This window comes from Acinonyx jubatus, chromosome A1 (genome assembly GCF_027475565.1).
Source record: "Acinonyx jubatus isolate Ajub_Pintada_27869175 chromosome A1, VMU_Ajub_asm_v1.0, whole genome shotgun sequence".
NCBI lineage: Eukaryota > Metazoa > Chordata > Mammalia > Carnivora > Felidae > Acinonyx > Acinonyx jubatus.
In genome coordinates this window covers 149,342,298-149,355,925 of record NC_069380.1, presented here as the reverse complement: position 1 = coordinate 149,355,925, position 13,628 = coordinate 149,342,298, and the positions used below count along the sequence as shown (strand labels likewise).

Here is a 13,628-nt window from a genome sequence, read left to right as displayed (position 1 = left end):
CTTCAGATGTCTCTTGGATTCAGAATATCAGGGAGCATTTCATAGCTAAGTGTGCCAAACTTCTCCATCTCAATCCTTTTCCCGTCCAGCCTCATGATGCATGCCTTGTCCAGGTTCCAGAAGAGGTGTGGTGGAAGAATTCCTAACAAAAACATCAACCCACTGACCTATCCTGAGGCAGCCTGAATCATCTGATTGGCCCTAAAATCACCCTGATTTTCCATGAATCCTCCAGGCTAAGGTTGGCCCAGAATAAGATGAATGTCAAAGCCCGGGAGAATAGTGGAGCAGTAGACCAACATCCAAAAATGGGGGAAAAAGATGAACTTTGCCCAAGAATTTTAAAACATGCTTATTTCAAATTTATAGGATCTGATTCACATTCACAAAAGTTTCCCCATGCTCTTCACTATAAAGTTTCTGTTTTTGTTTTTCTACCCTTACACATTCTGCCTAGAATACCACTCCCTTTTTTTCTTCCATGCTGAATTCTGTGCCCTCTCTTCTGCTACTCGTTTCAAGGGCTGAGATTATATGATTATGGCTTTTTTACCTTAAAGCTTTCGTGAATGCATAGTTCTTTCTGACACTCTGTATTCAGACCAGTACTCTAATTTTTAAGTGTTTAATGATATAAATCTCCTGAGTTATAATCAGCTTCATACTGCATTGTTTTCTCACTTAAAAATGATACTTTTCAGGTGGCGTGTGGGTGGTTAAGCATCCGACTGCAACTCAGGTCATGATCTCACGGTTTGTGGGTTTGAGCCCCAGGTCCGGCTCTGTGCTGACAGCTCAGAGCGTGGAGGCTGCTTCAGATTCTGTGTCTCCCTCTCTCTGCTCCTCCGCTGCTCACACTCTGTCTCTCTCTCTCAAAAGTAAATAAACATTAAAAAAAAAATTTACAAAAGTGATACATTTCAAAAAGTAGTCGATTTATAATAGTTACTTTAAAAGAGCAAAATAATAATGGAGTTTTAACATAATGTGAAATAGTAATATAAAGTGGTGAAAAAGAAATGACAATTGAAAAAATACACACTGAGACTCCTCTGCCTCTAGTATCTGAGCATTCTTTCCTGTTGTGTTCGTCCATCCATTCAGTCTCTCATTAATGCTGCAAACATTTATTAAGCTTCTCCCATGTGCCAGGCCTGTGCTAAGTCCTAGTGATACAAAATGACTCGTAAACAATCCCTAAGCTCCAAGAGTTCACTTATGGAAAGAAAACCATGTAAACAGAAATTCTTAATCATATCTTCAGGAATGCATCTTTGTATCCAGAAGACCTCACGTAACACCGGACACATAGTAGCACTTAGTAAATATATATCAAGAGGTCTGGATCCCACTGCCATTTCTGCCTCCGGCCAGACAGACAGCTTTGGTCCAGTCTTGAAATATCTGCATACACTAACATTAAAGTGGAAATGTGTGTTCTGTTCATTCAACAAGCATTTCTTAATCATCTACAAATGTGTCAGTCTCTGTTCTATATTGAAACTCCAAAAGTGAAGAAAGGAAGGCACTTCGTTAATTGCTTCATGAGCTAGCAAAGGAGACAAAACATAAGTAATAATATGCTATAAAGGCTCTAATAGGAAAATGTATACAATGAGTGAGTACATGAATGACGGAAAAATCAATTCAGCTCTGGTGATCAGAGAAGTCTACAAAGAGGAGCTAATGTGTTAGCTCTGCCTTGAAGGAGGACTGTCCAAATCCAAGGAACAATAGTGGTGGGCTCATTCCAGAAGCCCAGCTTGAGCAAGGACACGCGATGTGAAAGACCAATTGATTAGGCACCATTAATTCTCCCCCTGGAAGACATGAGGAGGATCCTTGGTGATCTAGTCCAGTATTAGAGTACCAGTAGTTCTAGGAACTATCACCATCTGATTGTTTTTATGAAACAATTTGTGGTTATTAAAAGGCATGGGTGGGTGTTTATGTTGTATACATTAAAAGTCTTCAAATCTTTAATTAGTCCCTTTTATTTCTATTATTTAAAGATGAAGAATTGTTCAGTGAAAAAAATTTCAAGTCCAATATTACAATTATCTTTTCAGGAAAGGAATAAAACGAAGCAATGAAAATCTCCAGCGCTTCCCAGCCTTTCCTCAGTAGGAGTTAATATCTAGTTAGAATGAGCATTAATTACCTAGAGGAAATATACTGTTAAGGTTTATATTTTCAATTTTTTATTAATATTTTCACCACTAATGAATAAGTTGGGATAAATTTTAGTTTTTTATAGTCTGTACTAGATATGATTTGCTTGTCTAATTAAAGTCTACCTAGTGATTGTAGTAACTTTGCAGTATTTTAATGTGTCTTTCATTTCTATATTAAGAACAAAGAAGAACTATGGAACAGGAAAGATAGTGCAGACAATGCTTACAGTTTTGGTAATTAAAACCTATGGGGAAATTTCTTTCTATCTGATCTTTCCCCTGTCTAAGTAATCTGTGCTAGAAATCACACACACACACACACACACAGCACATATTATAGGACAGTTCAAAGATTTTTAATTTAAATTTGTGCTGCCTGCTTCTCTAAAACATAAGTGCACCAAACAGTATCTGTGTGTAATAGGTTTTCACTAATTGCTGACGGTATTTTAAGTGAAGGTAGTCCGTGTGCACAGATCGCCCTGATGGCCACTCCCCACGGGGCTCAGGGCTGCTGGGACTAACAAGGCACTTGGGAGCAGCACACAGCTGTGGGAGGGTGTTTACAAAATACCCTCAGAAACTTCACTTACAGGCAGTGTCCACTTCAGCTGCCCCTCCTTTTCCTGTATGGATTTACTACTTTCTACAGATTATTCTGCTTGCTAAGAGCGGATGCTTATTTTCATAAAGCTATGAAAGACAAGCGCGAAAATGATTTAGAATGAAAGAAAAGGAAACTACCTTTTCTAAGTTGATGCCTTTTTTTTTCTTGGCTTTTGTGTGAACATGACATTCATGCAACTAGCAGAGATAATTCCTGACACATCAACCCTCTGAAGTAAGGGTAATGCTAGCTGTACAAGAAAGGTTGATTATTTGGCTTTTAAGAAAATTAATGAGTATTTTGGGGCTTTTAGCAAAAGGATTTGAAATTGCTGCTGTAGAGCGCGTAGGTACAAAGAAAGGAAGATGATGAAGATATATATTCTTGAGGACTAATACTGCAGGCATGGAAAGAAGTTGAACGATTGGAAGCTTTAATCTGTGATGGTGGCTCTAAAAGAAACTTAATTTTATGTAGATAGCAAAAATATAAAATATATAGCTTCATTTAATTGAAAAAGACCAATAACTTAGTTATTTCTTTATTACTAACAAGAAACAATTAAAAAAGGGGAAATCAGTTTTAACCATTGTATACAGAAGGGATTTGATAACATAATGCCTAAGATGAGAAATGAGAGCTCCATGTGGCATTCTTTTTCATTTATATTCCTTTCAGTAACGAAATGGAATCTGTTCCCTACATCTATTTCATTAGAATTTTTGAAGCACCTGTCACCTATCATCATCAGTTTATATGTATTTCAAGTTGTCTTGATGAACAAATGTACTAATGCAGGGTCCATATGTCCACATGTCTGGGAGGGGAGATTCCACGTGGTTTTTGGATTACCTGTCTGGACTCCTTTTCCCGTTTATTGTTTGGAGTATGTCACCTTCTGTCAATCTAATTACTTCTCTAAGAAACGGCTGTTCTCAGCTCACTGCATGACAATCTCTGCCTTGTGAAAACATCCCAGAAGCCTCTGCAGTCAATTGATCTACCCCAAAAGTGTCAGTCTCACATGGAAAGTTGAATTCAGTATACAGACTCACTCAAGATTTACAGAGTTCTCTGAGGGAAGAGTTTCTTTAGATACGTAGTCAGAGAAGCTGGTTTCAGTAGATCTCTTGCCTTCTCTTGACATACAGAATAAATCTTTTCAAAACTTAGTCAGCTGAGAGACACAATATATACAGCCAAGACTTCTAGACCCTGTAATAATAATGATGATGATGGTGATGATGATTTAAGTGCCTACATTACCTGACCAATAACATTTGTAAAAGATCAGGGAAGCTTTCAAAGACCAGAGGCAGAGATTTTGATTTTTCCAAAAAAAAAAAAAAAAAGGCCTGAAGAATAATGCTTATTTACCCAGTTGGCAGTCCCTTTAGTTTATACTGACTGTTTATTACTGCGATAAAGACAGACTTGGCTGAATCTAACAGTAATTCTTTTGCCATCCCCAAACAGCTATAGATTTTTAATATAATAAAGATAAGACTGCCCATATAGTTCCACATTCACATGATAGTATTTAAGTTTGTGCCATCGCATCCATTTTCAGAGCTTTGTAATTCTACCATAATCATCTGTTCTTGGCAGAAATGTGGTCTACAAGCTCTCAGTTGAGGATAATATTTTTGAACAATTTTTTCAGTGTTCTAGTTGTGTGATTATGGGAACTTGGAACTCAGTATTAATTTGCTCTTGGATTTTGTATTTCTATATCTCAGAATGCCCCCCTTTTTAAATAATGCAATTTAACTTGAAATAAGACTGCAATACACCTTTCGCTCTTAGAGATATTTCATTACTTAAATACTGGTGATATTCAATGAAAGATAATGTAATTAGATACAAAAAGAATTTATTAAGAGAAAAGGAGCCGCTGTTACCCTTCCCCCTCACCGTTGTTTCCTTTGTGACTTCATGGCACTAGCTTTGTTTGCTTAACAGTTTATGTAATTCTTTAGGTACAAAATGAGCTCTTGATCTAATTGATTTTTTAATCCAAAAAACTGATAAGTGCTTTATTGAGTAATAAGCATTCCCACTCTAAAATTTGACATCTAAGAAATACCGATATTTTAGCAATATTCTCATTCTTAAAGTTTTCCCACAGCCTAATTTTTAAATTTTTCTGCCTAATTTATTTCAGCGTTCACTCTACTGCTATAGTCACATATGAGTGGGAGACATCTATTCCACATCCCTCACTTTACGAGTGTGGGAAAGGCTGGGCAGGGGAAGGTGGCCCCACGTCACTCACGGCAGGAGGCTGAAAGGCCAATCATGCTTGGCCATGCTGGTTTGAGACCCGGCATGAGGTTTCCCTAAACTCTTCATGAAGCACTTGTGAGAGATAATGAGTTAACATTTGTGGAGATCTTTCAATGAACTGTAATTGATGTTTGAATTTTTATAAACCGAATGCAGTATCTCCCCTCAAAAGCTTCATAAGAATATTCAGCACACATGTATGTGCCAGATGGATAGTGATGACAGTTGATAGGCCTCTCCTAGCCCTTGCGTTCTGTTGTCAAAAATCTGCACATCAAAACAACTATAATTTTTACAATAAGATTTATTGGGTAATTTTTTAGGGTGCACATTGAAGAATCTACTGTCTAGATAAGACTAGAAATTAATGTTCTATAACATAAGATTTTAAACTGAAGGTTTATATAAGAATATTCCTATTATGCCTTATAGAAATATAGGCAGATTTTGAAAATTCTCAGATAATATTTTCTTGACCTGACATCTTTCCCTACAAAGGTGAATTTTTATGAAAAATATGTGGAGTATGATGCAAGGCACTGCAAAATTATTCTTAAAAGCTCAAGGATATATGGAGATCAAAGCAGAAACATCATAATATAACAAATAGTTATCACCCAGAAGAATATGCTTGTGGTTGAGATAATGCTAACAAAACAGCCTAAAACAGGAAATTAAGTTAGTGAATAAAACTATTATTATAATGTATTGTGACATTCTTTGTAATATTATTTTAAGAACTCTCCAGAGGTATTTATTCTGGCTATAGATCTGTGGTAGGGGGACAGGTGGCCCCACCAATTATAAATTCCCAAAGATTATAAATGTATATATATATTATCATCTTGTGTCAAAATACTCATTTTAATATTCAAACATTATACCACATAATAAGCTGTAACCATATGTTTATTTGTTATATTATACCACAATAACATTAATAAATATTTACAGAGCTGCAGTGTCTCATAGATGTATTAGAAATGGTAGCTCTCTTAGTTTGATTTTAAGTGAAGCTCTTTAGTGCCTCAGAAAAAAACTAATTTTAAGTGTTACATTTGTTACACATTGATAAGAGCCAAGGAGTTTAAATTGTTAAGACTGACACTCCCTTTATAACTCATGTTGTTTTATTTATTTTCCCCAATTGCATGAATTAAAGATGGAGTGTTATCTCAGCTTTGAATTCCTTAGCTTGATGTCACAGCTTTTGCTTTATTTGTATGTGAATTCCGTCTTTAATAAAGATGAGCTCTGCTGAACTTTCCATTAATGAGAGACACTTACGTACCCAACTCTTTAAAAACGATTTTGGTAGTACCAGGAAAATTCAGAAATGTTGCCAGTCTATTAATAATTGACACGGCATGCTGTGTGATTAATCAGAAGTTCTATGATCTCTAAAAACATAACATTTTCTTTGTAAATCAGATGATGTACAATTAACTTGACAACTATCAGTTAAAAGGAAAGAGAGAGAGAGAGAGAGAGGGAGAGGGAGAGAGAGAGGGAAAGTAAAACTCAGGACTCCTGACTCATACTTTTTCCATGTTACATACGTATTTATCCTTCTGTGACAGCTGAGACTAGACCAGACCTACATTCAGGAGACAGGAGGTTCAGGATAAGGCACCGACTTTTCACTTTCATGTGTCAGGAGACAGTCTCAGGGTGACCTTACTCAGCTGGAACCAGGAAGAACTTTTGCTAGTTTGATAGTTGTTGACTTAGGTACCTACTTTCAGCATTCTCTGGCTTCCTTATCCAGCTGATGGTAAGCTAAGCTCAGGTGTTGTGACTTTTCTTTCAGCCTATGTTTAGGCAGGTAACTTCTCAGCATTACCACTCTCAATACATATTTTCACAAGTATAGAACTCTAAACAAACTACACAGAGGTAATTCTCCTTACGATCACAGCGTCTGAACATTCTCACTGGGTACTTCGTGAGAATATGAGCTGGGTTCTCTTACGGCATTTTGCTGTCAAGTGCATATCCTAAGGGGGTGGCAGGACACCATGAGTACCAACAATTATGCTAAACCCGAACTAGAGCTCTGTTTCTGACATTTCTGCTTTTGTCGTGATCACAGATTCTGAAATCATTGTGTAATGCCCTAATTTCTAGTTTTCCTGTGGGAAGATAGTGTTGCAATTTGCCACCTTACTCGTATTCTTCTGTAATTGTCTCTCACTGGATGTTTGAAGCACGTATGAATTCTGTACCATGAAATTTCAGCCCCCATGCCATCTTTGTTTATTGACTGAATTTGGTTGTAAGCGGAATATTGCCCTTTTATTCTTCTGTAACTAGCAATGAGTGCACTTTTGAAATCACTCATGGGTTCTCTCTATGGTTTCTTTAATGTAAAAAAGTGTATGTAATAAAAACCCGAAATACTGGACAGCTTGAACTTCTATAACACCCCTGAATGTCTCTTACAGCCTCTGTCTAGGTTTGAACTTTCCAAATTATGTATTTCAGACGTTGAGAAAGAAGGGCCTTAATGGCTGTGACAGCCCAGATCCCGATGCAGACGATTCAGTAGGTCACAGCCCTGAGTCTGAGGACAAGTACAGGAAAATTAACGAAGATATTGATCTAATGATCAGCAGGCAAAGATTGTGTGTAAGTACTCGGAACACCCTTCATTTTTTTTACTCTTGATATTTCTCTGAACCTGGCAGGCCTTGAACAAGAAAGAGAACAAAGGCTGTGAAAGCCCCGATCCCGACTCCTCTTATGCACTCACCCCACGCACTGAAGAAAAATACAAAAAAATTAATGAAGAATTTGATAATATGATCAAGAGTCATAAAATTCCTGTAAGTACCAAAGGTAGATGGCTGGTCTGCTGATAACCGCTGCAGTAACATACCTTAACCCTTTCAGTGATGACTTTCTGTAAGAAGCATTGGAAAGTCAAACCAATAAAATAGCCATCTCACCCCACAGGGCAGTGCATTTAGAAAGCAAACCCCGAGGGATGCTGAAATTATGTAATCTAAAAGAGTTGCCATCCAGAAGTTCATTCAAAGGTAGAATATTTACAGGAAGAAGAGAAAGATCTATGCAACATGCCCTGAATTTACACAATCTTTTAAACACACAGCTCACACAAATCACAGTGCACTAGTAAAACGCTGGAATGTCCTTCTGAACAAGCTTGAGGATTTACGATAGAACATACGTATATTTGTACTGAGACCGGATACACGATGGGAGCCACAGTTCTCTCATGTAAACTGGCCATCAGCCCCCCAAAGAAAAGCTTGGTTCCACATAAAGCTTCTTCAGCCCCTCTCCCTAAACATGAGATTCAGCAACAGCACTGAAGGGTTAAAGCTAATGCTCGCTGCAGGGAAACAGACTGCATGAAAACCTAATGGTAAGATTTCAACATGTTTGTGTGCTGGGGTGACTTTAAAGCTTTATCAGAATATTCGCTTTGCCTACACCCACATTTTCCATGCTTTAACATTTGGCTAAATTTTGTCTTAACCAAGTCAAAAAATTTCTAACAATCAATCATATGCCTTGCCAGATATTTAAGAGAAATAACTCTGCATGTATTATTTTGTTTGCCCACAGAATGAGGGGAAACATACATACCTTTTATTTTATTCTGTCATCAATCAAATGATGTTAATTTTATGACATAAAAGTGATGAAACTCAGAGGCTCACATGCTTTCTGAATAACCAATGTTAGTGTCTGAAACCCTCATTTTATACAAGCTCTTCAGTGGGTAATTAATTCCTTTCTCAAAAAAAGAACATTTTTTCTAAGTTAGCAAGATACCCTAAACTTGAGGGTTGGGAAAGATTTGGCAGTTGAAAATATGCCTCAGCAATTATAAGTGCAGATATTTGGGGACAAGAGCTCTAGGCTAAGTCCACAACTACACTCACAGGATAAATTAATGCCTTACACATAGTAGGTGTACAACCAACCTGTGTTGAATTAAAAGGAACACTTTAAAAGTTATTTATAAAATGTATGAACATTAAACTTTCTATCTTCATAAGTATGTCTGCTTCTTTTGTTAAGTGAAATAATGTCAGCGGAAGAGATTTTGTTGAATCATTATTAATACATTGTATCATGAAAGAAAGCTTAAGTTCCTTAAATTCTTAAAGGTTTCATAAAACCGACTACTGTATACAACACACCCACAGTGGGCACTTTATTCAAAAATAACATATTTCCCATCAGATGCAGTCATGCATACCTGTTATACCCAGAATTCTTACGTGATAAAATACCCATTGAGATTTTATTTTGCCCAGAAGAAGGAAGGAAGCGTTCCCTCGAGCCAATTTTTTTAATGTTTACTTATTTACTTTTGAGAGAGAGCACAAGCGAGGGAGGGACAGAGAGAGAGAGAGAGAGAGAGAGAGAGAGACCTAGAATCTGAAGCAGGCTCCAGGTTCCCAGCGGCCAGCTCCGTGCCTGACATGGGGCTCAAACCCATGAACCGTGAGATCATGACCTGAGCCAAAGACAGACACTCAACTGACTGAGCCACCCAGGTGCCCCTCCTTTGGGCCAATTTTTAGTTCTTACAGGCTGAGTTTCTCCAGCTATACAATACACTGTTTAGAGCTGCCAGGCACAAAGGTTTGTGAATATAAGAATGTCGGTGTCTGTGACAGGAGGAATCCCCTGCACAGCTAGGAAAGAGCAGTAGTATGTGTATTACAGCGGATCACTCTCCCTGGATCACTCTCCCTGGCCATGTTCTTAAATGAGTATGAGGCTTTAACCCCCGAAGCTCTGGGAGAATGCCCATATTTGCACACTGGATCCTTTTTCCCATGCTTTAGGAGTAAGAGGTGTGATGCATACCTCAGCTCCCTTGCAGTATTTCATCCCGTCCTGTAAAGAGTTCAAAATCAGGATACATGATTTCTTAAGAGGTGCAGTGGTGTGTGGTGGGGGATGAAAACCACATGAGAGTTTAGAGGTCGGGCTGTGAGAAGGACTACACAGCTCCTAGCTGTGCCGCTGAGTCTTCCTCTCTGTAGTAAGTGCTTCAGCCTCCACGATGAAAAGCGCAGTTTTCGCACATCGCTTTCAGTTGCTGGAAGTAAATTTTGTTGAAAGTTTCCACAGCTGCTAAAACATTTACAGCAGGGCAAGGACACTCTGCCCTTTGTATGTAGGGAGTGTCTCCACCTCTTTAAAAACATTACAAGACTGTTTTTCTATTTCAAAGACCCGGTTTGAAGAGTTTCCTTTTTAAAATAGAAAATTTAATATTGCAAGCGCCTGTTACGATATAATTTATGCCCATATTCCTCAATTACATGAAATAATCCATGGATGATTTGGAATCTTGTTGACCAGCATTTCCTCACGCGGGGCTTGCCACGGTTCATGCTGGGCATCACAGCAAGAAAGAACAGTTCCATTTGAGGAACCAGGAATTAGGAAATGGGCTGAAGGAAGGAGGGGTGGTTGCAAGATTGGTTGAGAGAGAACAGGAAGGGAGGAAGTGGAAGGAGTATGTGTTTTATTCAAATAGCAGACTGTGAAGACCAGGAAACACTGCTGTAAGTAGGAGCAAGGAAAGAGTTAAAGGCCTGGAGATTATCTGCAAAGGAAGAATGCTCCAGGGAAGGAAAAGATCAGAGGTATCACCGATGGAGGTAAAATGGCAAAGCTACTCCAGGAAGGGGAAGATGGGATCGGAACAGGAAGAGCACGGAGTTACAGGTAGACCCGTGACCTAGTTAAGGGGGTAGATGGGCAGAGTGAAGCTGACTGTACCACCACCTGGTGACTTCTCTGTTTTGTACTGAATTTAGCGTCTATAGATAGTGAGGTGGGGCACTAAGTGCTGAGAAGAGGACCAAGAACAATGAAGGTGTAGACATTTCGAGAAAGCGAAAATGAGAAGGGAATGAGCAAGTACAGGCCAGAGTCGTCAGGCAACCTTGCGGAGATTTGGGTATCAGCAATTAGTAGTCACTAGTCAGCAGTTGTGTGATTTGTTTTTCTCCCCCCAGTTCTCAGCAGCGTGGGAATGGTTGATCGAAAGGTAAGGGAGTGTCATTCATGGCCCAGTAAAGGGATTCAGTTTAGCCATTCACATTAAATAAAAAAGGGCCTGTTAACTAAAAATATTTTATTAAAAATATTTTATTTGACTTTTTATTGGACTTTTCCTTGTGGTAAGTTTGGGAAAATAGTGGGTTTTGGGTAAGAGTTCAGATACCTTTCTGACCACGATGACTCACTTCAGCAACCATGATCAGTTTGCTCAGGGATAGACACTAAAAGCTTTTTTTGCTGTCATGCCTGTGTCTCTTATGCAGGGCTGGCATTGTGGGCATGTGACCTGTGCAGTTACACAGGGCCCTGCCCTCAGAGGCTTTGCCATCACCATCTTGAAATTCTTCATAATTTTTTAACAGGAGCCCATCATTTTCATTTTGCCCTGAGCCCTGCAAAGTACATAGCAGTCCTGCCTACAGCATTTTATTTAATCACCCCAAATTCCCTCTTCCTTCCTGTCTCAAGTATTGTAAAATTTGGAGCCTGGCCCTGAGATATTTGTAAGTTTGGAGTTCTTAACTATATTCTGGCTTTCAATTTTTAGACAAAAAATATTTTAAATAGATGCTTCTAATTTCCCTAATTTTGAAAAGTCAGGAAGAAAACAAGTAATGACAAATTCCTGTAAACATTTATACATTATTGCTGCCTTTGCATTCCCTAAAACATTTAGAGCTGGTTCATCTCTTTACGTTTGTAAACACTTCATGTCTCAGATCAGGTCAAGGGAGATTAAATGACTTGCCTGGTTCAATGGCAATTTATTACACAACTAGACTACAACTGAGATTTCTGATAGAAAGTAAGTTGTTCTTTCTGAGTCTCTGCATTGTCTCCTTAGTGTGGTCATTTTTAAGCTTATAATTCTACTTTAAAACTGTGTAACCAGTTCCTAATACAGATAAGGAAGCAAAAGAAACAAAGCAAAAGGTTTAATGCAAAAGGTGTTAGCATGTTATTATGAAGTGTGATTTTTTGAAGTATGCTTTGATATCAGAGCTCTACTGACCACTGTGTAGCCAATCACAAGAGAATTTTATACTTATCATCGAAATTGTTTACAGTTCAGAATGCTGGAAACTGAGTAATTCTTTGGGATGATGGTCAGAGGAAGAGAGGAGTAAAGAGATTTTCACTGAACTGGTTATTAGAGTGGTTCAGAATTTATTAAATAATTATTAAGAATCCCTTTTATTTTGGATGTGCATGTAGTGAGGGGAAATGGGCTTTGCTCTCTACGGAGATGCAGTCAACACTCTGTAGAATGTTCAGGGGAGTAGTTTGATAGCAGATCCTTAAGTACCCAGCAATAGATAAACACTTAGAGACACTAATAGTGAATACAAATTAAAACATTTGTAACTAAAGCATAGCTTTAAAATACCAAACCTGTGGGGTGCCTGGGTAGCTCAGTCAGTTGAACGTCTAACTCTTGATTTCAATTCAGGTCGTGATACCAGGGTCTCAGGATCAAGCCCCACATTAGGCTCTGCACTGGGTGCGGAGCCTGCTTAAGATTCTTTCTCTGTCCCTCTGCCCCTCTCCCCTGCTCACGTGCTCGCTCGCTCTCTCTCTCTTTCTCTAACATAAAATTTTAAAAATAAAACTAAAATAAAATACCAAACCTGAGTAAATATGGAAGAGGAGGAGTCTTTAAGGTTTATTTTTTCCTAAGCACAGAGCTCACTCCAACAGGGATGCTCACCCACATTTCATAAGAACCCCATTTTAGCTCATTATTTTCATGGTACACAAATAAGCTGTTAACATGAAGCCCATACTCACTTCACAGTATCATTTCTGACTGCAATATTTTATTTCTCTCCAAAAACTTATACTGTGTTACACAATGATTTAATTGAAAAAGCAATAGGCTCAGTCACTTACTAGTTAGATGATCTTGGGCCACTTAATCTCATCGATTTAAAAAGGAAAGGATTATATCTTACAGTGAAGGGATGTTGAAAGTGTTGGATCATATAATGTGTGTGACTTATATAATCCAGTGCCTGCTTGGTAATAATACACAGTAAATTGTAAGCTTGTATTTTCATATTAGTATAGTGTCTTCCTAAAAACCCTCCTTTAATGAAAAATAGTCAATTCATATAACAAATATTAGACTAGGCTCTGCATTACCTTGCAGCAAAAGAGCTTTAAGAGCTTGATGAAAGGGGACATTATTTAGCCAACATCATAAGTAATGTTACAAGGGAAAGAAAAGCAAGAGAAAGAGATCAAGAGATGGATGGTTGGTTGGTAGGGCAAGCTGTATGATTAAATAAGGTGGTCAGGGTGGGCTTCCTTGAGAAGGCCAGATTTTGAGCAGAAAACTGAAGAGGTGATGGAGTTAGCCATGTACATGAGGCAAAAATGAAGGAGGGAGGAAGAGGACAATAGGAAACCAGATAATGAAGCCTAGCGAAAGCTGGAATTTATAGGACCTTATAGAACATTGGAAGAAGCTGGGCTTTACTACGAGTAAGGTGGGAGCTTCTCAG

General features: G+C 38.3%; 1 protein-coding gene across 21 annotated transcripts in view; it reads left to right on the top strand.

The window, feature by feature from the left end:
* The window catches only part of MEF2C (myocyte enhancer factor 2C), a 169,360-nt gene that overhangs the window by 119,906 nt on the left and 35,826 nt on the right, over positions 1–13,628 (top strand). For 14 of the 21 annotated variants that reach the window (XM_027038439.2, XM_027038432.2, XM_027038501.2 and 11 more), the window contains one exon: positions 7,552–7,695. The exons of 3 other annotated variants lie outside the window; for them this stretch is intronic. In XM_027038439.2, the coding sequence (XP_026894240.1) occupies positions 7,552–7,695 (144 nt within the window). Of the gene's footprint in view, positions 1–7,551; positions 7,696–7,754; positions 7,893–13,628 lie in introns of all 21 variants that reach the window. 4 more of the 21 variants (XM_027038506.2, XM_027038525.2, XM_027038541.2 and 1 more) reach the window with 2 other exon arrangements.